Source organism: Haliotis cracherodii, unplaced genomic scaffold (genome assembly GCF_022045235.1).
Source record: "Haliotis cracherodii isolate W230 unplaced genomic scaffold, xgHalCrac1.p SCAF_11, whole genome shotgun sequence".
NCBI lineage: Eukaryota > Metazoa > Mollusca > Gastropoda > Lepetellida > Haliotidae > Haliotis > Haliotis cracherodii.
Genome location: NW_027266266.1, coordinates 12,535,969 through 12,563,746, shown reverse-complemented (window position 1 = coordinate 12,563,746; position 27,778 = coordinate 12,535,969). Strand labels below are relative to the sequence as shown.

General features: G+C 40.7%; 1 protein-coding gene across 1 annotated transcript; it reads right to left on the bottom strand.

The window, feature by feature from the left end:
- Positions 1-18,793: 18,793 nt before the first annotated feature.
- Positions 18,794-26,156, bottom strand: LOC139455399 (uncharacterized). The gene is made up of 4 exons (XM_071236954.1): positions 26,093-26,156; positions 22,970-23,179; positions 20,729-20,983; positions 18,794-19,044 (listed from the first exon to the last, which is right to left on the bottom strand). Exons 1-4 carry the CDS (start codon positions 26,154-26,156, stop codon positions 18,794-18,796), a joined length of 780 nt encoding a protein of 259 aa, XP_071093055.1.
- Between the last annotated feature and the right edge of the window lie 1,622 nt (positions 26,157-27,778).

The window sequence follows — 27,778 nt, the reverse complement described above, 5'->3', positions numbered from 1 at the left end:
TGCACCAAGACAGAGTCGTAGGCCCTGACGGTGAATCGAATCTAACTTTTGTAAACTGCTCTTACAGGCTCCACCATAAACGATGGAGCCATAATCTAATTTAGAGCGGATCAGAGACCTATACACGTGTAGGAGGGTTGTCTGATCACCTCCCCACTTTGTATTAGCAACAACTTTCAACAAATCTAGAGCCTTCAGGCATTTAGTTTTAAGATAGTTAATATGCGGCTTAAAAGTTAAATGGCGATCGAAAATGAGACCCAATTGGTCTTAGCTTTGGAAAACTTAAAACCATTTTCGAGACACCATTTTTCGATTTTGTTGAGACAAAGCTGCAACTGTCTCTCGATGGTACGCATATTTTTGCCACGACATGAAATATTAAAATCGTCCACAAAAAGTGAACCATCAATGGAATCATTTAAAACCTTTGACGGACTATCAATCTTTATTCTAAATAAAATCCAACCACTATTAGTAGCTTCACAGGAAACACGACTATCCCCTAAAATGGCCTACAGAATTCCAGGCTTTCAAATCATTCGGAAAAACAGACCCCGCCCCATCAATTATCCTGCCGAAGTTCATAATGACACCTTGGGCGGCGACCACTGCCCCATAAAAATATCATTACATAAAAGCCACACACCCACCCACCCCAACCAAACCCCCCTCGGACTCTTACAAGCAAATAAAATTTAATTTAAAAAAAGCTAACTGGCAACTCTTAACAAAACTATGCAAACAAACAGACATAGACCAAATACATGACACAAACATAGACACATTTAACAGAAATCTAACTAATAAATTAGCCTTAAAATCTACACCCACTATCTCCTCAAACTACTCCCATAACCCAGTCCCCTGGTGGAGCTCTGAAATTAAAAACCCAGAAAATTAAGAAAAAAGGTCCTTAATAAATCAAAGAGGGACCAATCAAAATAACTTTTATTCATAAATCTTAGAGACAAAACAAACCAACTCATCAATGCACATGCAAATGCAGTACCAGTCCTGAAACCAGGAAAACCCAAAAATGAGTCTGACTCATATGGCCCCATATAACTAAATACCCATTTATGCAAAATTATGGAATCAATTATAAATAACAGGCTCAAGCATCATATTTCAGTAAAAAATCTTATTAGCTCAGACCAGACTGGCTTCACAAACAATAGACAAACTTTAGACCACTTTTACATTTAGAACAAGACATTAGGACAGCACAAGCACAAACACAATATACACTGGCCTTATTTGTAGACTTCAGCAAAGCTTTCGATTTGGTTTGTCATGATGACATCATTAACAAATTAGAAAATAAAGCCATTAATGGGAGAATTTTAAATATCATACACTCCTATCAGACAGATATATCACAGTTAAATCCCATGAAACATTATCAGATACCCACCCATAAGAAAATGACACCTCACAAGGTAGCATATTGTCGCGGACATTATTATTCAATTTCATGATGATGATGACATTTTTCCAAAAACTATTGAAAACAATAATAGATCAACAGCAAAATTTGCAAACGACATTTCCTCCTGGTCATCCTCCATCTTCATTAAACCTCATTAAAACCAAATACACTCTGCACTTAACAGTATTCAAAAATGGTCTACTAAGTTGGGCTTTCAAATAAACAATGAAGAAATCACATTTCAAATAGAAGCAAAATTTCCAGGAGTCACATTTGACCAACACCTCACCTGGACTCCCCATGTTTCAAAACTTGTCAACTCTTGCGAAAAAGACTTAAACCTGATGAGGACCAACAGAGGCACCGACTGGGGATCAGACAAACAAACACCTCTTAGTATATATAAAACACAAATATTTAAAAAATAGATTATGCCGTTCCGGTCCTAAGTGGCATTATAAGTACAAATCATGATAAACTAAAACCCTATCTATTTAAAACCCAAAGAATAGCCACAGGTACCAGGACTGGTACTGCCCACAATACAATATAACAAATGGCAGACACACGCTCAGTCACACACTGCAGACATCAATCCAGCTTAAACTACTGCCCAACTTAACCCAATATACAAAACACTTATACAAAAATATGACAACTTAAAATATCTACAATAAAAAAAATTCAAAACCCACCCAGAAAAAGCCCCATAGCTTACTCGCCTATTCAAACTATTACATACCCACAATCTCACCAATGTTAAACACACTCCCCGACCCCAACATTATATACTTGATCAACCAGCACCAGCAACAGACACATCACAACACAGTGTACTACATACACAACCCAACATCTCCCTACAGAAAAACACCCATCATTAATACTTAACCACATACATACCAACCCGACTTGATAAACAACATCATCCATTTCATTTCAGAATTAAAATCAGAAAATAAATCTGTAAGTCTACTAAGGTTACCTGGCATATCCAACACACCTGGTAACAACAGTGCCGACATAGCAGCTAAACTAGCTATAACTCAACCATCACCATCCATTGATTTTCACACCTCCAAAACCGAGCTCAAATCTAAAAATAACAATCCATCAAAATTCAAAATTTCTGCTGGATTAAGACAATTTTTCATAAACCTATCTATAAATGCCACAATTATGACAATTCGACCTTTTTGATAAAATAATATCCCGTATTATCAGTGGCAATACAAATCTTTAACTATAATTTATTTAAGCAAAAAAGACATCTGAATGGTATCTGTACAAACTGCCTCATTCCCGAAGATCTAGATCACATTTTTAACCACTGTCCACTTAACAGCACTTTCCACTCTCAACCATATCACTCTATCTCATCACACTATCAGCACAATATTTCCTTACTATTCAGTCCTTTCAACCCTTCTGCAATATACAACTCCATTATCAATTTCATTCTTAATGATAAACTCTGGGACAATTTTTAGAGCATCCCAAACAAACTCTGCTTTAAAATATCATAATGTAAGCAAACTTTTTCCCATTTAGGATCGGGATAGAAATATCAAGTGCGAACTGTCTTCCACTCTACAGACTGTAATGTAGAACATCAATTACACAGCCAACTGTCAATGTCAAGGACACAATAACACCGCTCACTGTCATCAATAGACTCCCTACCTCGCCACCATGACTCCCCACCCCAGCGATTATAGACTTAGGCTAGGCCCTTATTCCCTTTTTCTTTCTTTAGTAAGCTCTATATCTAATTACAGCTTATCTGTAATACATATATAACCCATTACGCTATACTTTATATATATGGGTGAAATGGGTGCATGTTACCCACATATTCATTGAAATGGTGCGTTTTGGCGATTCGTTTTTTACGTTGCGTTTTTACTCGGGGCTTCCAAAATGCAACCAAAATATTGAGGAGTCACTACATGCTAAAACTCGTATCAATTTATGGTTCCGTGTTTGTTACCTATTTGCTTAAAACCACTTGCGTTTCTTTTCCGTGAGTATATATTTTCTTAAATTTTCACCAAATCCCCAACAGGATAAAAAGTTGTCTATAAATGACAAAGCAATGGAATCAAATGCCTTCTCAAAGTCTACCCTGTCTACGGAATACATTAACTGTGAAGTAGACGTTAAACCCCAGAATCCAGTCCAGTCTAGGTTCAGCTCCAATTGTGACGCACCACTTCCTATGAGTTGTTCTCTCATGTTTCAGCTCCAGTTGTGATGCGCCATTTCATACAATTAGTTGGTCTCTAATGTTTCAGCTCCAGTTGTGATGTGCCATTTCATACAAATAGTTGGTCTCTAATGTTTCAGCTCCAATTGTGACGCACCACTTCCTATGAGTTGGTCTCTCATGTTTCAGCTCCAGTTGTGATGTGCCACTTCATACAATTAGTTGGTCTCTTACATTTCAGCTCCAGTTGTGATGCACCACTTCATACAATGAGTTGGTCTCTCATGTTTCAGCTCCAGTTGTGATGCGTCACTTCATACAATGAGTTGGTCTCTCATGTTTCAGCTCCAGGTGTGATGCGTCACTTCATACAATGAGTTGGTCTCTCATGTTTCAGCTCCAGTTGTGATGCGTCACTTCATACAATGAGTTGGTCTCTCATGTTTCAGCTCCAATTGTGACGCACCACTTCCTATGAGTTGGTCTCTAATGTTTCAGCTCCAGTTGTGATGTGCCACTTCATACAATTAGTTGGTCTCTTACATTTCAGCTCCAGTTGTGATGCACCACTTCATACAATGAGTTGGTCTCTCATGTTTCAGCTCCAGTTGTGATGCGTCACTTCATACAATGAGTTGGTCTCTCATGTTTCAGCTCCAGGTGTGATGCGTCACTTCATACAATGAGTTGGTCTCTCATGTTTCAGCTCCAGTTGTGATGCGTCACTTCATACAATGAGTTGGTCTCTCATGTTTCAGCTCCAATTGTGACGCACCACTTCCTATGAGTTGGTCTCTAATGTTTCAGCTCCAGTTGTGATGTGCCACTTCATACAATTAGTTGGTCTCTTACATTTCAGCTCCAGTTGTGATGCACCACTTCATACAATGAGTTGGTCTCTCATGTTTCAGCTCCAGTTGTGATGCGTCACTTCATACAATGAGTTGGTCTCTCATGTTTCAGCTCCAGGTGTGATGCGTCACTTCATACAATGAGTTGGTCTCTCATGTTTCAGCTCCAGTTGTGATGCGTCACTTCATACAATGAGTTGGTCTCTCATGTTTCAGCTCCAGTTGTGATGCGTCACTTCATACAATGAGTTGGTCTCTCATGTTTCAGCTCCAGGTGTGATGCGTCACTTCATACAATGAGTTGATCTCTCATGTTTCAGATCCAGTTGTGATGCACCACTTCAAATAATGAGTTGGTCTCATATGTTTCAGACGCGCCACCCCTCCTAGTATGAGTTTCTTTTTTTATGATTTATATCCAGTTGAGACGCATCACTTAGGCGAAGCCGATTATTTTTCCAGACAGAATCATTTATTCAATAGTATGGTGTAATTAGGTGCTCCTTTAACTCCATATACTTTCTATAGTCACGGTGACTTAGACTGCATGTAAGCATGTCCTACAATTGTAGGTTATACCTAGACGACCAAGGTGCCTGGACATGGGTTACACATTGCAACTGTCCGTGGTCATGTGGGCTCCATTCTGAGAAAGCCATGTTATGCTGGACTTTCCCTGTGAAGAATGTGGTCAGTAGATATAGGGGTGTATTTTGCTGGTCCGAATGTTCCGAGTAGTAGGGAAAGTATAACCTTCCGCATTCATGATGAAGTGTAAGAATGAGTTGCGGGTGCTGTCCACACCCAATGATACCCCAGTTACCGTAGAAAGGCAGTTGTAGTGTCAGCTGAGGTCGTCTGGAAGTCTGATCTCTGGAGCACATATACTGATAGATCTTAAAAAGGTTCAGGTTCAAATGAACAGATACCTTGATTCCGTTTGGTCATTATTCAGCACAATAGTCAATGCAAAGATTTCGTGTTATGGACCTCTGTTGTGCATACCCGTTCTGGCAAATAACTTTTGTAGAGTTTTATAACAATTTGCTTATCACTACCAAAAGATCATTTCCAAATCAAAATCAAGACAATAGTCTATACTGATATGTACCCTCTAGTAACGATGATTTAGTCTTTTAATGTTTCCAGGAAGCGCCACTTCCTGTTATAATGAGCTGGTCTCTAGTGGTGTAGCTCCAGTTGTGATGCACCTCTTCATGTTATGAGTTGGTCTCTCAGGTTTCAGCTCCAGTTGCGATGCGCCCCTTCATATGATGATTTGGTCTCTTATGTTTCAGCTCCAGTTGTGATGCACCACTTCATACAATTAGTTGGTCTCATATGTTTCAGCTCCAGTTGTGATGTGCCACTTCATACAATTAGTTGGTTTCCTACCTTTCAGCTCAAGTTGTGATGCACCACTTCATATAATGAGTTGGTCTCATATGTTTCAGATCCAGTTGTGATGCACCACTTTAAATAATGAGTTGGTCTCATATGTTTCAGACGCGCCACCCCTCCTAGTATGAGCTTCTTCTTTTATGATTTATATCCAGTTGAGACGCATCACTTAGGCGAAGCCGGTTATTTTTCCAGACAGAATAATTTTTTCAATAGTATGGTGTAATTAGGTGCTCCTTTAACTCCATATAGTTTCTATAGTCACGGTGACTTAGACTGCATGTAAGCATGTCCTACAATTGTAGGTTATACCTAGACGACCAAGGTGCCTGGACATGGGTTACACATTGCACCTGTCCGTGGTCATGTGGGCTCCATTCTGAGAAAGCCATGTTATGCTGGACTTTCCCTGTGAAGAATGTGGTCAGTAGATATAGGGGTGTATTTTGCTGGTCCGAATGTTCCGAGTAGTAGGGAAAGTATAACCTTCCGCATTCATGGTGAAGTGTAAGAATGAGTTGCGGGTGCTGTCCACACCCAATGATACCCCAGTTACCGTAGAAAGGCAGTTGTACTGTCAGCTGAGGTCGTCTGGAAGTCTGATCTCTGGAGCACATATACGGATAGATCTTAAAAAGGTTCAGGTTCAAATGAACAGATACCTTGACTCCGTTTGGTCATTATTTAGCACAATAGTCAATGCAAAGATTTCGTGTTATGAACCTCTGTTGTGCATACCCGCTCTAGCAAATAACTTTTGTTGAGTTTTATAACAATTTGCTTATCACTACCAAAAGATCATTTCCAAAACAAAATGAAGACAATAGTCTATACTGATATGTACCCTCTAGTAACGATGATTTAGTCTTTTAATGTTTCCAGGAAGCGCCACTTCCTGTTATAATGAGCTGGTCTCTAGTGATGTAGCTCCAGTTGTGATGCACCTCTTCCTGTTATGAGTTGGTCTCTCAAGTTTCAGCTCCAGTTGCGATGCGCCACTTCATATGATGAGTCGGTCTCTAGTGTTGTAGCTCCAGTTGTGATGCACCTCTTCATGTAATGAGTTGGTCCTTCAGGTTTCAGCTCCAGTTGTAACGCGCCACTTCATATGATGAGTCGGTCTCTAGTGTTTTAGCTCCAGTTGTGATGAACCACTTCATACCATGAGTCGGTCTCTAGTGTTGTAGCTCCAACTGTGACGCGCTACTTCATATAATGAGTTGTTCTCATATGTTTCATATCCAGTTGCGGTGCACAACTTGATAAAATGAGTTGGTCTCTTCTGTTTCAGCTCCAGTTGTAACGTTCCACTTCATATATTGAGTTGTTCTCATATGTTTCATATCCAGTTGCGGTGCACAACTTCATATAATGAGTTGGTCTCTTTTGTTTCAGCTCCAGTTGTAACGTGCCACTTCATATATTGAGTTGTTTTCATATGTTTCATATCAAGTTGCGGTGCACAACTTCATGTAATGAGTTGGTCTTTTTTGTGTCAGCTCCAGTTGTGATGCACCACTTCATAACACACGTGAAGATCCGGTGTAGAATAGGTCTTCAGCAATCCATGCTTGCCGTAAAAGGTGACTATGCTCGTCGTAAGAGACGACTAACGGAATCGGGTGGTCAGGCTCGCTGACTTGGTTGATACATGTCATCGTATCCAAATTGCGTGGATCGACGCTTATGATGTCAATCACTGGATTGTCTGGTCCAGACTCGATTATTTACCGACTGCCCTCATATAGCTGGAATACTGCTGAGTGCGGCGTTCAACAAACAAACAAACAAACATAAATGTGTTGGTCTCTCATGTTTCGGCTACAGTTGTGATGTGCCACTTCATACTTACTTACTTACTTGCTTACTTACTTACTTTGGAGATTTAACGTGCGCTTTCCGACTGATGCGTATTTCGCACACGGGCACGGCCAGGCCATTTAATGTGTTTCCGAAAGGGGCGAAAGTGGTGTGTGCAACCCAAGAGGGGGCTTTAGGGGTTGCTTATATAGAATTTTGGAATTTTGAGATTTGGAATAGGTGCCGATGGGGTTGGGGAGGAGAACTAAGGGAGCTGGGTATGGTGGATGTTTGTTTGTTTATGTAATTTTGATTTGGTAGATTATAGTGTTTTTAGATGCGTTTTATTAGTTCCGTTTTGATTAAGAATACGCCTAAGGCCTTGAAGTACAATGAGTTGGTCTTATATGTTTCATCTCCAGTTGTGAGTACCACTTCATATAATGGCTTGGTCTCTATTGTGTCAGCTGCAGTTGTGACGCGTAACTTCATACAATGAGTTGCTCTCATATCTCATATCTCAGGTTTCAGCTCCAGTTGTGAGGCGCCACTTCCTACTATTTGAGCTGGGTTTTTTTTAAATGATTTATTGAATAGAGTTGGGGATATGATGCTTCCCCGTGGGGTGCCATTTTCTAATGAATGTGGATCAGACAATGTTTGATTTGATTTTACTGTAAACTTTCTGTCTGTTAAGAATGAGTGAATGAAATTTAGAATTCTTCCATCTTTGGCTTTTTCTTTAAGTTTTTGAATTAGGCCGTTATGCCACACCATATCAAAAGCCTTACTAAAATCAATAAATAGGACCAGTGTGTACAGTTTCTGGGCGAGTGCTGTTTTAACGTCATGTTCCAAATGTAAAATATGATTTAAAGTTTGGCGGTTTGACATAAAGCCACTCTGGTCCTCGTTAAGGAGGTTTTGGGAGGTAATTGTAATCTGTTGTTAATAATGGATTCCGTGATTTTACAAATATGGGAAGTTAATGAGATAGGGCGATAGGAATCCGGTTCTTTAGGGAATTTAGGCAATTAAAAATGATCTTATTAAACTGTAGTCACTTTCAAAGTTTCGAGTTGATATTTTGTAACAAAAAGATAGATTATAGAAACTGTTTAGCAAAACGCTCATTAATTAATACGTGGCAACATGTAATATACCTTTCGATTTTCTAATCTAGCCAGGTGTGCTTCAGCTTTGACACCCACGAAACCGGAAGCATCACCTCCCTTTAGAGATGAAATAATAAGAAGCATTATAGATTGGTTAAAGATGTATGATCGGGGTATTGTTAAAGGCAGTTTAGAACGGTACTTTATTTTATTGCACATAAAAGCTAAACGTTGGAGGATAAACCAAAATGACACGACTCGTAGAGGTAAAAACGGGCATTTTCGGAAACCGAGAGACTAAGGATGATAATGGGGGGGGGGGGGGGGGGGGGGGGGGGGGATTAGAAACTGCAAGCGGATGCAGTTGCAATCGGAGGTTCGGCGCCTTAGACTTCTGGGCAACTTATGTCCCGATCGATCAGTTAAAATTAGAGCCAAATGGCCCTGCGTCTCCATTGACTTGTAGTCGCTCCAACCTTCATTGGTACAAATATATACGTTAACGTTAAAATATTTCGGTGCGAAAGATTCTGTGAAAATGAAAATAAAGTATTCTGCAACATCGTTTAGGACACACAAGTAAAATTGGTAAAAAACCGCTGTCCGTCGACAGTTTGAGCCTCTGGGCCATCCTCCCCCAATGTTGCTCGACCAATTTCTTTTCCTTTTTAAGGTTTCCCTGGCAAATATATGCCCAAACCTATTGCATGTATGCAGAATATTTGATGAAACATGGAGGTAGGCTAGTTTGCAGTGACGTTTAAGTTGTGGGTGTCTGATTTTACACCTACTTTTATTTTTAAGGGCAACATTCATAATATTTACAAATATTTACCCAGTTACGCCTCACTATTAACTTCACTTATACTAAATTTCAACACATTTTGAAAAAAGATGGCCTATTGATAGCCATTATGGGTTTCTAAATATGGCCTTGAGGCGACCACGTCTAAAATGGCTCAGTATTTTGTGAGCAATATTAAGAGACAGCACAGCTTGGACCATTCATGCAAATTTCCTGCTCCATTGGACTTGTAGTTTCAGAGGAGTTTCAACAAGGGGACAAAGTCATCACTATACCTTGCAAATACTTATCGAACCCAAAATAATAGGTTTCTGGCGTGCCCAAGGGACGCAACTCTTCACAGCGAATCGCGGTGCCTTAGACGACTGGTCCACCCGTGGCCCCTATAAGTTATGAACAACCGATCCGGAACGCCGTCTTGGAAGAAGTTGGAATCGATAAATCAATCCTGTTTCTACTATGGATCAAAGGGAACTCTACACCACATATGTTTTGTACAAGCGTGCAGTCAGTTCAGTTACGTACTTATTTAATCAACGTCTTCATATTGATTAATTTTCTTTTGTCATGAAAAAGAATATACTCAATAATGCATTTTTACCCAAGGGCGAATGGTAGTGGAGGTGTGTATAATCTTATGGGAAGGCGAGAGCAACTCAGGTGTGTTGTTCTCATATGCAACTGTAAACAATTTCCCGACTTTAAATAACAACCAAACGAACACAATGTAAATAATGCATTGTTTGATTTAGTGTACTTCGCGTAATTTGATATAGATACAAAACACAGAGTAATCGAGGATGGTTTCAGTCTGGATTGTCTGTTGGCAACCTTAGCGCTACGATTGTCGTAAGTCTGTGTTAGAGTTTTGGAGTTACGATCATCTTAGCGCTACGACTTTCGTATGTCTGTGTTAAAATATGGGAGTTACGATGATCCGAGCGCTACGTCTGTCGTAAGTCTATGTTGAAGTTGCAGTTACGACTACCTTAGTGTAACGACTGCCGTAGGTCTGTGTTGAAGTATGGGAGTAACGAACATCTAAAGCGCTACGACTGTCGTAAGTCTATGTTAAAGTACGGCAGTTACGTAATCGTAGGGTAACCATTACTTTGTGAAAAGGGACACACAACGTTGTTTAACGCCGCACTCATCAATATTCCAGCTAATGATGGGTGTCTGTACATATACGAATCTGCACCAGACAATCCAATGATTGACCTCACGAGCAATTATTACCGCAATGGGGATACGATGACATGCATCAACCAAGTCAACGAGTCTGATCATCCGATCCTGTTAGTCGCCTGTTACGACAAACATGGGTTGCTGAAGACGAATTCTAACCCGGATCTTCACGGGCTACTCACCGTTCTGTTTTTAGTGTCTGCGTCAATGCAAATTCGATGTCATCGCAATCTTATAAATAAGTCATCTGAAAATCTACACACACGCATGTCCTACTTGAAAAAGACTTTGTGATCGCCAGCCGATTCTTTAAAAACAACCAACCCTGTGTCGTCCCCGACTCGAGTGGTAAAGCCTTGTAATACGAACCCTCCACACAAATGTACGTGTAACCATCATTTAAGTAATACTACACTAGTTAATAATCATTTTATTATTATTTAGTCTTTACCTGCTTTAATAGACCATGGTTCTCACAACGAAAGAGACAAGCCTCAAGCTCCAGTCGTGCTCCATATATTACTGGCGTTGACATGGCACTTTGTAAAATGACCGTCTCCGTAGTCTAGTGGGTAAAGCGTCCGCCGGCAGAGCGGAATCTCGGTGGTTCGATTCCCGGCCTCGTCATAGCAAAAAGACGTTAAAAAATGGTGACTTGTTGTTACCCTTCGATAATGGGACAATACAAAGAGGGTCAGTATACTGTGTCTGAGTCGGGTATCCATGTTAATATGGTTAATGGTATCTCAGTGGGCTAGCACTACACAATCGGCATTAGTCCGGACTATTACAAACAGCTATTTCATAATGGACGGCTATTTTGAGCTTCGAACCATTCGAATTAGAAGTCATTGGTATTTATTGTAGTAGAATTGAGATATACTCATGCCTGAAAATAATCTGGGCCAGACAAACCAGTGACGGATATTATGAGCATCGTCCCACGCTGCCGTCTACCAAATCACCGAGCCTGACCACCCGATCCATTTAATCGCCTCTTACAACCAGCATAGGTTGCTGGGGACCCATATTCTGATCCGGAATTCCCAAGGATGCCGCTCTGTGTGATAGGAGTATTCATTTACTACTAGATGTCCACAATTTATGAAATTTTAATGTGCATACAAGGTAAGATGAAATGGGGTTTAAGATTATTGCACTTAGCGACGTGCATGTGTGTGACTGCTAGTACTAGTCTGAACTACTGTCGATTTTATATTGTTAGCCCATTGAGAAACCATGCCGCAGTTAACATGAATACTCCACTCAGACACAGTATACTGACTCCGGGTGGTCAGGCTCGCTGACTTGACTGATGCGTGTCATCGTATCCCAAATGGGTAGATCGATGCCCATGATGTCAATCACTGGAACGTCTGGTCCGGACTCGATTATTTACAGACCGCCGTCATAATATTGCTGAGTGCGGCGTCAACAGCAAACAAACAAACAAAACTTTGGTAGGCCTGTAAATAGTTACCCCATCCAGAGCATAATCCAGAGCTACGGTTTGCTTGGTCGGTCGTTGGTGAGGTGAGGTGAAATGGGGTTTAACGTCGCGTCCAAGATTATTGCAATTCTACAGCGACGTGCATGCACGTGTGTGTGTATGTGTGGCTGACCGGACTGATGCCGATTTATAGCGCTAGCTCACTGAGATACCATGCCGCAGTTTAACATGAATACCCCACTCAGACACAGTATACTGACTCCGAGCCGACAAGTCATCGTCTTAATGCCGAGCGCCAGGCAGGGTAACAACAATTGCCATCTTTTAACGTCTTTTGGTATGACGCGGCCAGGGAAATGTACATACAAACAAAATGATGTTTGAAACAATATGCCTGGTCTGTACTGCTCTGGGTACCTATTCTAAATAACAATCTCATGTACTCTTGTATTGCTGGTATTGATTGCCGGTCTCTCCACTTCCGCCTGGACCGCCTCCGGGGTCTAGAGGTAGAGCGTCCGCCCGGAGAGCGGAAGGTCCGGGGTTCGATCCCCAACCGCGTCATACCAAAAGATGTTAAAAGATGGTACTTGTTGTTACCCTGTCTGGCGCTCGGCATTGAGGGGCTAAAGCAAGGACTGGTCGGCTCGGAGTCAGTATACTGTGTCTGAGTGGGGTATTCATGTTAAACTGCGGCATGGTATCTCAGTGAGCTAGCACTATTAATCGGCATCAGTCCGGACTAGTACAAGCAGCCACACAGACACACACACGTACATGCACGTCGCTATATAGGTGCAATAATCTTGGACGCGACGTTAAACCCCATTTCACCTCACCTCCGCCTGAGTTGTCGATACACTCCACTTGCTTATACTTTGTAGTCCTAATTAATATACCTAGCATGTTCAACGGACTTGAAGTGCATTGTAAACTGGTATTGTTGTCGACCTTTCTCGAGATTAAACCAGTTGATACATCATTAAATATGAATAATCTATAAACAAATTAAGCGTACATTTTTAGTAGGAGTCAATTACTTGACTGACGTTTCAACAATGTCATTGATTGTTCTGTGATGCTCATACACACGACTACATTTAAGTAGTTAAAGGTTCACATCTTAATGAAAACGCTATAAGAATCTATACTAAAACGTCGCTATAATAGGACATTAAAAAAGTATTATCCATAAATTCTGTCTACTTTGTCACCCGTCAACTTCTTAGAAATGCCTTTAAAAAAATTCAAACTATTAGGCTGTAATAAAAATGTTCAATACAATGCTTTACTGTTTCAAGCCTTCTGATTCAGTTTATATGTCATATATATTACCACCTGGTGTTATAATGCATGTACTTCAAATACATTGTGTAAATACTAAGAGTGTGTTGTGTAGGGGAAAGAGTGTCTGCCCGGAGAACGGAAGGTTCCATCCCCGACCGCGTCATTCCAAAAGTCTCACAAAGATGGTCCTATCTTCCCGAGGCAAGGGTGATAAGCGACCTTTAAAGTCCACCCTTGCCGAACTAGGCTAGTATTATGGTGTTATATTTTGGGTGAACTAACGAGTCTATAAATAGTCCAATCAAAATCATCATCCGGTTCGTAAACTGTTGTGCAGATTTCGGTTGATTGCAAGATTTGCCACGCTAGTGCAATACCAACTCGGCATCAACATAAATTTTCTGTAAAACATATATAACTGTAATACTGTTAAAAGCGGCGTTAAACCCAACTCACTCACTCATACCAAAAGACGTTGAAAAATGGTACTTGTTGTTACCCTGTCTGGTTTCTCGGCATTAAGGGGCTAAAAAACAAGGACTAGTCGGCTCGGAGTCAGTATGCTGTTTATGAGTTGGGTATTCATGTTAAACTGCGGCATGGTTTCTCCATGCTTGCACTTTAAAATCGGCATTGGTCAGCACTTGTACAAGCACGCACGTGTAGCAGGCGTGGAGTCGTCCCACAGATGAGATCCCTTACCTTGTCAGCTTGCTGACGGGGTTAACCCCTTTGGTCATGTGGACAAGGAGTCAGACCTCTGATCAGAAGGTCCGTGGTTCGAATCCCACCACGGGACTCGGAAATTTGATGGCCGCTACACACGCGCGCACGCGCAATGGATCTGAGCTTGACTGGTCATAACAGGTGTTCGTAAAACGGCAAAGCTCCACTTGTCTCTCCAGTAACCACACTATCCATGTCTTCGAGTAATGATTTAAAGAGGCCTGGAGTGAAAACATGGTTGACAATGAAGTTAAATGGACACGAGGCTGAGTTAGTGTCTCATTGATCATTACAACCGGGGCACAATGTCCGCACTTGACACGTTTACGTTTCTGCACGCCAGTTCGTGTTGTGCGTCGACATTCTGAGTTGGTGCCCCTGTCACGATGAGCCTGAAGAATAACTCCCTGCATCAACCTTGGTAATAAGCTGGATATTTGTGACTTTTCATCGTTTTTTTCAATATTAAAACATAAAATGAACGTTTGATGGACAAAGATATCATAAAACAACCGTGGACTGTTCTAATTCGGATTTTGACACAAGAGATCATCCATCCCGGTTATGAATTTGTGACAAATTTTCGCAATTCTTATTGGCCGATAGCTCCCTAAGACTTCCCTTTACATTCAATAATGTACGAGCACGGACTTGGTGCCGACACCCCTTGAAACGTAATCACAAACGCCTTGGAACAACTACACAAAAACGACAATACATCATGACAACGGAGACACAATTTATTGATAACAACTTCTACATTTTACTGTAATGGCGATGTTTCGGTGTAGATCCTTATACCGTTGTCACGCAAGCCTAACGTATGATGAATAAATATTAAGGTATTTATATAGCATCAACTTATAATCAGCAAACCTCAAACTGACACAATATTATTAATCTGGGCACACATGCACATAACCATCTTAGCGTTAAGATTACCTTAAGCCTAATGTGAAAGTATAGGAATTACGACCATCTTAACGCTAAGATCGCTTTGTGCAACTGGGCCCTGGATCTTGATGCATCATTATCAGAAATGGTTTTGACTAGACTGTCACGGCAGGGAATAACAACAAAGCCATTTTTAAGTCATTAACTAACCTTATCGATTTACACAAAACCTATTTACTTAACAAAGACTCACACAAACCTGTGTTAGATTATCAAACGACTGCACTTGCCATTGTCTCTTTTATGGCCCACTCAATCACACAACGCCATACATACAACAACGCCATTCACTCCATGCAACTTGCATAATATCCACCCATTCAGACAGTATAGCTTACATACAGCCCAAACTAACTCTAACGTCCGCACGTAATATTTAATTGATCTGTCCCCTCGGCAGTGTGATCATGACAACACCTCCCTCCCATGATAACCGTTCATTAAAGTGAGTGAGTGAGTGAGTTTGGTTTTGCGCCGCTTTTAGCAATATTCCAGCAATATCACGGCGGGGGACACCAGAAATGGGCTTCACACATTGTACCCATGTCGGGATTCTAACCCGGGCCACTAGGCTACCCGACCGCCCCGTTCATTAAAGAGTTTCATTAGAATTAAAGATCGTATGAAGTTTGGTTACCATACATAATGGACTCACCACCAATTGGAACAGCTTCGTCGATATTTGTGGGTGCAAATCCAGTCATGGTGTTTTTCTGACAAAAACATTTCCATAATCATAAGAAATATAAGCAGAGTCGATTGTACGATTCCTATTATGTCACGAGTATGTGTTTGGAAATCACTATCAAATAGTGTTTGTAAATCACTATCAAATAGTGATGATACCAGGTGTTCGCGAAAAGGCGAGTGTATCCTGCCTCAACGGTTGACACGTGTCACAATCACATGCAAGGGAAATTGTTCCTTGAAAACACACAGGAACATTTGGATAGGCAACACAGAGAACTGCATCATCTTCCCGAGGCAAGGGCCTTATTTGACGATAAAAGTCCAGTTTAAGCTGATTGGTCAATAGAAGGGCCACAGAAGGGACATAACTGGTAATGGCCACCTATATTTAGAAACAATTTATGAAACATATTTGAGCATGACAATTTTATATATACAGTATTAAAACACGAGCTATAGGCCACCTTTTAGAAACAATTTATGAAACATATTTGAGCATGACAATTTTATATATACAGTTTTAAAACACGAGCTATAGGCCACCAGTAACCAAAACTATAGGCCACCTCGCTAGGTGACTTAGAGTACCTCTGCTTCCTGCATGATACCCCAGCAGGATTTACGTCATCACTTTAGCTACTGGTGTTTGTGCACAATGCTAGCCAATATTAAAAAAATACTCATCAGTGAGTTTGCAATTTGCTTAAAAACACTGGTTAATGATAGTTACATCGAGTATGATAGGATTACGTGTCACACATGGGGACAATATTTTTACGATACTTAACCCCTTGGACAGAGCCTTCAATAATGTCAGTTGATAATAGCATCACACCAAATTTAAAAACAAGCATGTCTTCAAAATATTGTACAAAATACTTAAAAAATACCCGGGGCCCAATACCTTGTTGAACGTTAAAACTCCGAACAAATGCAGTGTCATTGATTAAACATATTTTATTAACATAAAAGATCAAGAGGATAAGGCAAAAAATTTAAATTTACGACGCCCTCTTCATAAACATATACTCAGACAGTGGACAGTATTATTAATAGCGAGAATAGTAAAATAGTGATATTTACATATTGTTATGATCAATACATTTTTTAATAATGATCTGGAAATCAAAAAACAACAAATGTAAAATACACGTAAACGAGATCAATTATATATATACATAACTTGATAAGTAAAATTTGAAGAAAATGTTAATCATAATGCACACTTCTAAACATAAAATGTTATGTTATAATGAAAATTAGCCCCAGAATAGTTTAGATCGACATATAACTCCAACCGACAATATAATATTACAATGAAAGTTCTGAAGACATAATTAGGACATTAAAGAAAAATGTGATAGACATTTCCACACCGATTTCTACGTAAGCATGATACGTTTTCTGAGAAATTAAAGGAATGTCTTAAACGAGTTGAAAGAATATCTGGTCTTTTATACCCAGATAAAAAGTAACAAGGAGATGAAATAAATGTATTTGTTTTAACACTGTATTTGAAAGACGAAAGTGTCAAAGTATTTCTACCGAATAAGGAATGGATCTTGTGCTATATTCGCGTGTACAAAGTTATTAATTTCATGTAATTGTGAAAGAAACTAATAGATGATAAAACAATCGCATAAGGTACTGGAAGGCTACCTACTCGCAACAGAAATTGCTTGTTCAGCCAATCAAATGCCACAGAATCACTTGCAATTTGTCTACTACATGTGTATTTAAGAAATAAGCCGCGAATGGAGAAGAAGGGAGAATAAGCCATGAGGGGCGCAGCCCCGAGTGGTTTATTCTCCCTGCATAGTCTTATTGTACGATAAACACGAGTCGTTTTTTTCTTATATGAGATATCAACATTATGTACAGCCTCTTTAAGGATGGTGATAAAACATGCAAGCTTTAACAATATTTGCCTCAATAGAATCAGACCTCGGCAATGTCGGACAAGTCCATTTTATGTACAGGGGGGTATTTCCCGCATATCCTCACAATCCTCACGTCCATTACTTTTTCTCCCAATTATTAAAGCATGTGGCAGTTTTGATACCTTATAAAATATCCAGGTACTTAGCAAACTTTTATTATGGACACGGTGTAAATGGGCCTAGTTGCTCGAACACCTATAAAACATTTTACTAATCATCATCATCATCATCATCTCCCAATGACGATTGTCACATCTCTCCCGCTTTTGGATGCGATCGTTGGGCCATAGCGTATATCTGCGTTGCCCAGCTACATCTATGGGAAACAATTCACACGCCCTCTACAAAATGACGTCATCCAATATACGACGTCATCAAGTTGCGAGCGCATGTTCTATTCTCCAGAAATAACGCCATGATAAACAATGTTTTATCGTGAAATAAACCACACTTTGTCCTTCATTTTTCTTTGTGATTTATCGCGTAGCTATCTTACGAGTATGTATCATAATCTGAACCATACACACGCCTACAACCGAAAAGGCTTCTGAAAACGACTTACTGTTGTCTGTCTGGCATCGTTGGTTGGTTTGTTTGTTGTTAAACGCCGCACTCAGCAGTATTCCCGCTACATGACGGCGGCCGGTAAATAATCGAGCCTGGACCAGACAATCCAGTGATTGATATCATGAGCATCGATCTTCGCAATGTGGGACCGATGACATGCATCAACTAAGTCAGCGAGTCTGGCAACCCGATACCGATAGTCGCCTCTTACGACAAGCATAGTCGCCTTTTACTGCAAGCATGGGTTGCTGAAGAACTATTCTACCCCGGATCTTCCTGATTGATCATATAGTGGAACGATCAGGCTTTTCTTGTGTATTTTGATATTCGTGTTTTTTAACACTAATAAATCTCATATGTGTGTTGGTTATTACAGTGAAGTCACACACACGTAATTGGACATGGTTCGTACAAATAACAATCCCAGGCAGCATCAGATACCTGGGCTGATATGGCCGCAGCAACAATAAGCTCACACGTGACTTCAGGCTTGTACCGGATGTTGAATCCTGCGCATGTGAATTGATGTTCACACTCAGAAGCACAGGTCGCCCTGCTGTTGTTGTTCACACTGATGGTTTTGCTGGGTGTTTTGTTGAAACGTTTGCCTTTATATTGGACAAATGATGCACCTGGAAAGGAAAGAAAGACTATCAAAAGACTTTCTTATTGTTGTATATTCTTAAGTCTCATTTATACTTGGAGACTTCTGTCGTGTTCCAAAGATACGGGTACCGTACTCGACGTAATAAGTGCCCCGCTCTAGTAAGCGCCCACGGCGGTATTTGCTAATATATTGGCTAGTGAACAATCCCAATTAGTACCTCTTCCGATTGATCAATGTTCTCAAGACTTAATTATTCGCGTTCAATACGCACTCGTTTGTTATATGCCCCCTTAATCATGGGCAATTACATTCTAGAAAAATATATCTGTCGTACATAAACATCTCAGGCTGTCAGCATAAACCATGAAATGTATCTTTCAAGTCTTTCTGGTTTTTTCCACCAAAATAATATTCTAATAAGAGTCCCCTATTTCTAATTTTGAGAGCGCCCTTGGCGCTTATTACATCAAATACGGTAATTACAGATAGAAAAAAACGAGTGTTAAGAAATGAACAGTGGATTCATCGAGGATTGTTCGAATTTTTTCAAAGCATTTAATGTAAAATACCTTCATAAAAGTTCACACGTCCTTCATTCGTGGTCCTTTTGAAGCCATTGCGTGGAGGGGAGTTGGTTGGTTGGTTATGATTATTACAACAAATAAATGCAAAACAAGGCATCATACAAACAATCAGACTCACTTAACAGTTACAGATATTCTTAACAAAAACAATTTGGACATAAGTGAATGAAGATTAAACATAAACATGTACTTTTCTTATTAAACATTACTTATTCAAATTTTATGTGAAAAAGAAACATGACTGACAGACGGACAACAGCCAGACATACATAATTTATTTTTCCTTCTTGACATGGATGCTTTGTTTCAACGTGACGAGCAAACGCTTTAAACCAATAGGCTACCCCACCACCCGGGAATGTGCGAACCATGTGCTTACAAATGTTGCAAAAGAAAAGTTTACACCTGTGATATGTAAAGTTGCAAACCGTATAACCTAAATACAGTAAACTACGGTTAAAACGAACTTAAAGGGACTGCTAATTTTAGTTCGTTATAACCGCAGTTCGTAATAAGCAATTTACAGCATAACTACAGCAAATAGTCGGGACTAAAAAGTTAGTTCGTTATATCCGTCAGTTCGTTATAAGCGTATTCGTTATAACCGTAGTTTACTGTATATCATGAGTATGTGTTTATGAATCACTGTCTAACAGTGAAGATACCAGGTGTTCGAAAAGGTTAGCGTACCCTGACCACCCGGTGGCCTTATACATGCACGACTAATATGGCTGCTGTAAATTGCTGAACCATGGGCCGATAACCAACATCTATGCTGATTGGTTGGTTGGTTTGTTGTTTAACACCGCACACAGCAATATTCCAGCTAAATGACGGCGGTTTGTAAATAATCGAGTCTGGACCAGGCAATCCAGTGATTAATATCATGAGCATCGATCCAGGCAGTTGGGATCGATGACATGCATCAACCAAGTCAGCGAGCCTGACCACCCGATTCCGTTAGTCGCCTCTTACGACAAGCATAGTCGCCTTTCACGCAAAGCATGGGTTGCTGAAGACCTATTCTACCCCGGATCTTCTCGGGTCTTAAAAAAATGTTTGGAATTGTTAGTGTATGATAATACATTTCAAAAATTCTATGCTGAAACTAGATTACACACTTACATGTCGTTAGTCTAGAAATTGCCACTCCGAACACTTGTACTTCGCAAAGCTGGAAGGGAAGGTTATGACTTTTCGATATCCTTCCAGAGACACGTAGAAAGCGTCCAGTGACTGCATTGTCGCAGGGGACAGTGACGGTGGCCCCACCGACATCGATAATCCCTGCGTAGTAGTGGCAATGGTCGCCAACCGTGTTCGGGTGTAGAGAAGGGTTCATCTCGTACACATCAATGGAAAAGTCGCGAAGTCTCCCAGCTGAAAGTAAAATTAGTTTAGTTACCCATCTGCAAGTCTCGTACTACCAACCACCGGGACCGCCTCCGTGGTCCAGTGGTAGAGCGTCCGCCCGGAGAGAGAAAGGTGCGGAGTTCGATCCCCGGCCGCGTCATACCAAAAGACGTTAAAAGATGGTACTTGTTGTTACCCTGTCTGGCGCTCGGCATTAAGGGGTTAAAACAAGGACTGGTCGGCTCGGAGTCAGTATACTGTGTCTGAGTGGGGTATTCATGTTAAACTGCGGCATGGTATCTCAGTGAGCTAGCACTATAAATCGGCATCAGTCCGGTCAGCCACACATACACACACACACGTACATGCAGGTCGGTATATAATTGCATTAATCTTGGACGCGACGTTAAACCCCATTTCACCTCACCTCACAAACCACCGACCAAGCAAACCGTAGCTCTATGGATTATGCTCTGGATGGGGTAACAATTTACAGGCCTACCAAAGTTTTGTTTGTTTGTTTGTTGTTGACGCCGCACTCAGCAATATTCCAGCTATATGATGGGTGGCGGTCGGGTAGCCTAGTGGTTAAAGCGTCCGCTCGTCACGTCGAAGACCCGGGTTCGATTCCCAACATGGGTACAATGTGTGAAGCCCATTTCTGGTGTCCCCAGCCGTGATATTGCTGGAATATTGCTAAAAGCGGCGTAAAACCATACTCACTCACTCACTCCAGCTATATGACGGCGGTCTGTAAATAATCGAGTCATTTACAAACTACAAACTATACCTGTCACTGTCAATTCAGGGCAATTTCTGAGTGAGTGGGTAATTCATTTAAGGGAGAATGAGATACTTTCAGTTTTCTCATGGTTAAATTTCACTTGCCATGTGAGTGAGTGAGTGAGTGAGGATGGTTTTACGCCGCTTTTAGCAATATTCCAGCAATATCACGGCGGGGGACACCAGAGATGGGCTTCACACATTGTACCCATGTCGGGAATCGAACCCGGATTTCGGTGTTACGAGCGAACGCTTAAACCACTAAGCTACCAAAAATTGACACTTGACTGCGTTTGTAATCTAATCTTGATAGAATCAACAAGGAGATTCAGATTTGAATATCATCGTTATGGATTTTATAAGCCGAAAGGTATTGTTCCAGTTTTCCATAGTTAATTCAGGCTGCTTCTTCATAACATCAAGTTTGAGAATCGACTGAGTCAGTCAGTGAGGTATTACGCCGCTTTTAGCAATATTCCAGCAATTTCACGGTGGGTGACACTAGAAATAAACTTCACACATTGTACCCATTTAGGGAATCGAACCTGGGCCATCGCACCAATAAGCTATTCCACCGCCCCTTTGAGAATCGAAGTAGATCGAGTATTAACCGTGTCACCTATATCAGTTGAGAAAATTTCTAAATTTCACACCCAGCCCTGAGCATACAGCAAAGTTAACATTGTAACTGGGCAGTGATATCGCTCCATCTATATAAAGTAGGTGGACCGCCTCTATGGTGCATTGGTTGGTTGGTTTGTTGTTTTACGCCGCACTCAGCAATATTCCAGCTATATGACGGCGGTCTGTAAATAATCGAGTCTGGACCAGACAATCCAGTTATTAATATCATGATTTGTTTGTTTCGTTGGTTGGTTTGTTGTTTAACGCCGCACTCAGCAATATTCCAGCTATATGACGGCGGTCGGTAAATAATCGAGTCTGGACCAGACTCCAGTGATTGATATCATGAGCATCGATCCACGCAATTAAGGTATCGCGCTTCCTTCGACAGAGGATGTTTGATCTCCTGGCCGCGTCATAACAAAATACATTATAATGGTACTTGTTGTTACCCTGCCTGGCACTCGGCATTATAGAAGGTCTTCTCGGAGTCTACATATTTCCACGTACGAACGCACACACTGGTTTAGTAGTTAATTTGGTTCAATAATATGTTACATACTCCGGCGACAATAAAATTTGAAAACAGATTTGTATCATACTCACGACAGCAATCACTTCTACTTGTGACCTTGATCTTCGTCACTATGACCTTGCCTTGCAAATCAACTTGCCACCAGGGGTCGCTGTCTGATAGGGCTAAACAACTTCCACTGCCCCATGTTGTCGCAGTTGGCTTTCCATCGTTCAATACACTAGGTGGTTTACTCTCTAAATATGATGCGTCTGATGGCTTTCCTTCGACAAGGTTAGACTCTAGGGAAAGTACAAAAAACGAGGATATTCACTGAGATGCTTTTGGCCGAAAAACATGCAAATTCCTGACAATTTAAACAATGAAAATACCCCTTTTTAGAACAATACTCCAACCAGTCCCACGCTAATATACAAAATTGGTTGGTTTGTTGTTTAACGCCGCACTCGGCAATATTCCAGAAATATGAAGGCGGTCTGAAAATAATCGAGTCTGGACCAGACAATCCAGTGATTGACATCATGAGCATGGACCCACGCAATTGGGATCGATGACATGCATCGACCAAGTCAGCGAGCCTGACCACCCGATCCCGTTAGTCGCCTATTACGACAAGCACAGTCGCCTTTTACGGCAAGCATGGGTTGCTGAAGACCTATTCTAACCCGGATCTTCACGGGTCGACAATATAGTGACAATGATAGAAAAAGTCTGAAATAACGACTAGTCGGCTCGGAGTCAGCATACTGTGTCTGAGTGGGGTATTCATGTTAAACTGCGGCATGGCATCTCAGTGAGCTAGCACAATAACTCGGTATCAGTACAAGAAGTCACAAACACACGTGCATGCACGTCACTATATAAGTGCAATAATCTTGGACGCGACGTTAAACTCCATTTCACCTCACCTTACATCTAGTCGTTTGGAAGGGTTTCTAAGATTAATCACTGCGAGCGTTTACTTGGTCTGGGATAAGGTTGCAGACATAAGCTGGTGCTACATTATTTTTTGTCATTTTGTAGAATAAGGATAGGGATTTATTTTTGCGTATTAGCAATAACAGTTCCTGATATGTTTCTGTACACAATCTTTTTTGACCCAAAATTCCGCCACATATGGTTCCTGGAGCATCCAGATTTAATTTGTCCAGTATCAATTCTTGATCTGTAGTACAATTATTCCAAATTCAACCATGAATTTGGAATTTACTCGATTCTGATTGGTCAATCAGAGGCTATTAAATCACAATAAACCCCCTTTGATTGAAACAGCTGGTTTGACGGCCGCATCACCGCGGAAGCTAAAATTGATAGAATAGTACTATTTTCAGTCATTGTCGGTGGGCACATTTAAATAATTATATCTACAATTACAGGTTACAAAATGCACAGATGCGGTTACTACAATATTCAAAGGATGTGTGGCAATACATTTCGTGCAGAAAAATACGACAGAAATCAAAAAAGGGTATGTATTTACGTTTTGGAGACAACAGAGAGCTTGGAATTTTGGCGCTTTTCTATATACGACTGTGACGTCATATCTTTTGCGTCACAATGTGCGATATGACGTCATAATGGTGATGCGCGATGTAGAGCGAAAGCCTTGCAAAGCTTGCTTTGTTTTCTTTAGGGATGCCCACCTCATGTTAGCTTACCAAGTTGCCTTGCTTATATGCTTTCAATGCCTGTCATATGTTCGACATTATTACGTATAAACAAACTGCTTGCGTATATACAGCACCATATTTTGTTCGGTGATTCCGCAATTCAGATTGATAACCCACTCAAAACACTGAACTCAACCCATGCCGCTTCACTCAGTATATTTGCTAACACCAAAGAGTTCGCGTTTTATTTAGTCATGGTAGAATGGAGATAAACATACTGTGTTTTCAATGTAGAGCTAGGTTACCTGTAGATTTAACCGCGCTAAATTTAACATTTGAAACCTCACGCTGCGCGTTCGGTTCCAAATTCAATTTAGCGGGGTTAAATCTACAGGTAACCTAGCTCTACATTGAAAACACAGTATGTGTATCTCCTAAGCATACTACAGTAATCGAATATTGTTCAGATGAATGCTTTATACAAATTTTCGAGACTTTTCCTTTAGAGGCGGTATTTTAAACTTCTCAAACAGGACTTATCGGACTGAATTTTATTACAATGCTATCTCTATGAGAATGGCAGTGGGTATCAGTGGGCATAAATCTTTATGCATTTCAACTTAATTTACAATGATTCAATTCATTTACGGGAGAATGAGATACTTTCAGTTTTCTCATGGTTAAATTTCACTTGCCATGTGAGTGAGTGAGTATGGTTTTACGCCGCTTTTAGCAATATTCCAGCAATATCACGACCGGGGACACCAGAAATGGGCTTCACACATTGTGCCCATGTCGGGAATCGAACCCGGGTATTCGGCGAGACGAGCGAACGCTTTAACCACCATGCTACCCACTTGCCACTTGCCATGTTTTCGCCCAGTTGGAGATTTCGATCAGATCATTGTTTAACGCTAAAGCTGGGATGGCTGGATTTTCAACAACAATATACAAGGACGTATCATCAGCAAAAAGTATAATATTAAAAGTAAATCAAAAATAGCAACGGCCAAGTACAGACCCTTGTGGTACACAAGTCAGTACATAGCTTAATTTTGATTTACATCCGTTGTTAACTACTCTTTGTTTTCTATCCGTCAAAGAACCCTCAAACCATTTAATAATGATTCATTAGTACCATAGTTCTCCAGTTTGTACTCATACCCTTATTAAAAAGCTTTACTTATATCACAAAAACTGCCCTTCCTTACCATCATCAACGGCTTTTTGAATAAAGTCATACAAATAGATAAATTGGTAAGTGGTTGGAGCACTAGGAACAAAAAACGACTGGAGATTACTTAAAATGATTATGTCATTATCTCTCAAAAAGTTGAATACATACACCGTTTTCTAATACTTTGGCTAAGCAACTTCTTATGAACAGGACATACAATTGTTTGTTTGTTGTTTAACGGCAAGCATGGGTTGCTGAAGACCTATTCCATCCCGGATTCTACCGTGGACCGATGGTCATTACTCGATTATTTACAGACCGCCGTCATACATAGGTGAAATGTTGCTGAGTGCGGCGTTAAACAACAAACAAACCATATACATGATTAACAAAAGATAGACACGTACCTGCATCAGCACAGCAAATGTGGAGGACAATCGCACATAAACCTGTTACCTCTTTGGGCGACATTTCAAAATGGTGTCCTTCTCTTGCTCAATTATCATAAACAACAAAGCACGCACCTGCTGGCATATGCATGAAACGTGTCAAATATCTATCATCGGTTCATTTAACGAACCCTAACTAGTAAACAGTTGTAATTAGACTCTTGGATAAATAATGTATTCAAGCTATACCGTTGATACGTAGTACTGTCAACCGTCTTGCTAGGCTTGGCTTGGCTTGGTTTGGTTTGTTGTTTAACGCCGCGCTCAACAATATTCCAGCTATATGACGGCGGTCTGTAAATAATCGAGGCTGGACCAGACAATCCAGTGATTGACAACATGAGCATCGATCCACGCAATTGGGACCGATGACATGCATCAACCAAGTCACCGAGCCTGACCACCCGATCCCGTTAGTCGCCTTTTACGACAAGCATGGGTTGCTGAAGACCTATTCTACCCCGGATCTTCACGGGCCTCTTAATAGGCAACAAACAAACATTTAACGTTATACAAACTGTGTAAGTGTATGTGTCCAGGAGGACAGGATAGGCTAACCGTTTTCGCGAACACCTGGTGTCATCAGTTTGTGTGTTTGTTTGTTGTTTGACGCCCCATTCTGCAATATTCCAGCTATATGGCGGCGGTCTTCAAATAATCTAGTAGGGTCCCGTGATTCAAATCATGAGCATCAATCCACGCATTTGGGATACAATGGCATGCATCAATGAAGTCAGCATGCCTGACCCTCCGATCGCGTTAGTCGCCTCTTACGACAAGCATAGTCGCCTTTTACGGCAAGAAGATCCGGGGTAGAATAGGTCTTCAGTAACCCATGCTTGCCGTAAACGGCGACTACGCTTGTCGTAAGAGGCGACTAACAGGATCGGGTGGTCAGGCTCGCTGACTTCGTTGATGCATGTCATCGTAGTTGATTACACTTACAGGCTCCACCATGTACAGTCGAGCCATAATCTATGTTTGAGCGAATAAGTGATCTCTATAAGTGGAGGAGGGTTGTCTAATCCTACTTAGAATTTGATACGACTTTCAATCAGTCTAAAAAACCTTCAGGCATTTATTCTTCAGTTAACTTATATGTGACACATTGGTTAAATGGTGGTCAAAAATTAGTCCCCAAAATTTGGCTTCCTCAACAACCTTAGTGGGAGTATCGTCTTGAAACGATTCATCATCTTTATGGGGTTTATAACTTCGACAAAAATGAATACAGTTTGTCTTGGATCTTGAAACCATTTTTAAACACCAATTCTGAATTTTATTTAAGCAAAGCTATAATTGTCTTTAAATTGTGCGCATATATTTGCCACGACACGAAATGTCAAAATCATCGATAAAAAATGACCCATCTTTACAGTCATTTAAAAAAGTTGACACGATGACATGCATCAACCAAGTCAGCGAGCCTAACCACCCAATCCCGTTATTCGCCTCTTACTGCAAGCATCGGATGCTGAAGATCTATTCTACTCCGGATCTTCACGGGTCTGTAATTGATTCTTGTATTGACGTTTAATGTTACATAGTGCAATATTTTCGAAACTAATTCATATTTGGTCAACGAGTGAGTGAGTGAGTGAGTTAAGATTTAACGTCACATCGGCAGTATTTCAGGCATGTCGT

What these genes read in the sequence shown, in the direction of transcription:
- LOC139455399 (XM_071236954.1), bottom strand. Translation starts at nt 26,156, where the DNA reads ATGTCGCCCAAAGAGGTAACAGGTTTATGTGCGATTGTCCTCCACATT. An exon ending in CATTTGCTGTGCTGATGCAG is followed by an intron (nt 23,180 to 26,092) that starts GTACGTGTCTAT and finishes TACTTTCCCTAG; the next exon opens with AGTCTAACCTTGTCGAAGGA. An exon ending in AATTTCTAGACTAACGACAT is followed by an intron (nt 19,045 to 20,728) that starts GTAAGTGTGTAA and finishes TTTCCTTTCCAG; the next exon opens with GTGCATCATTTGTCCAATAT.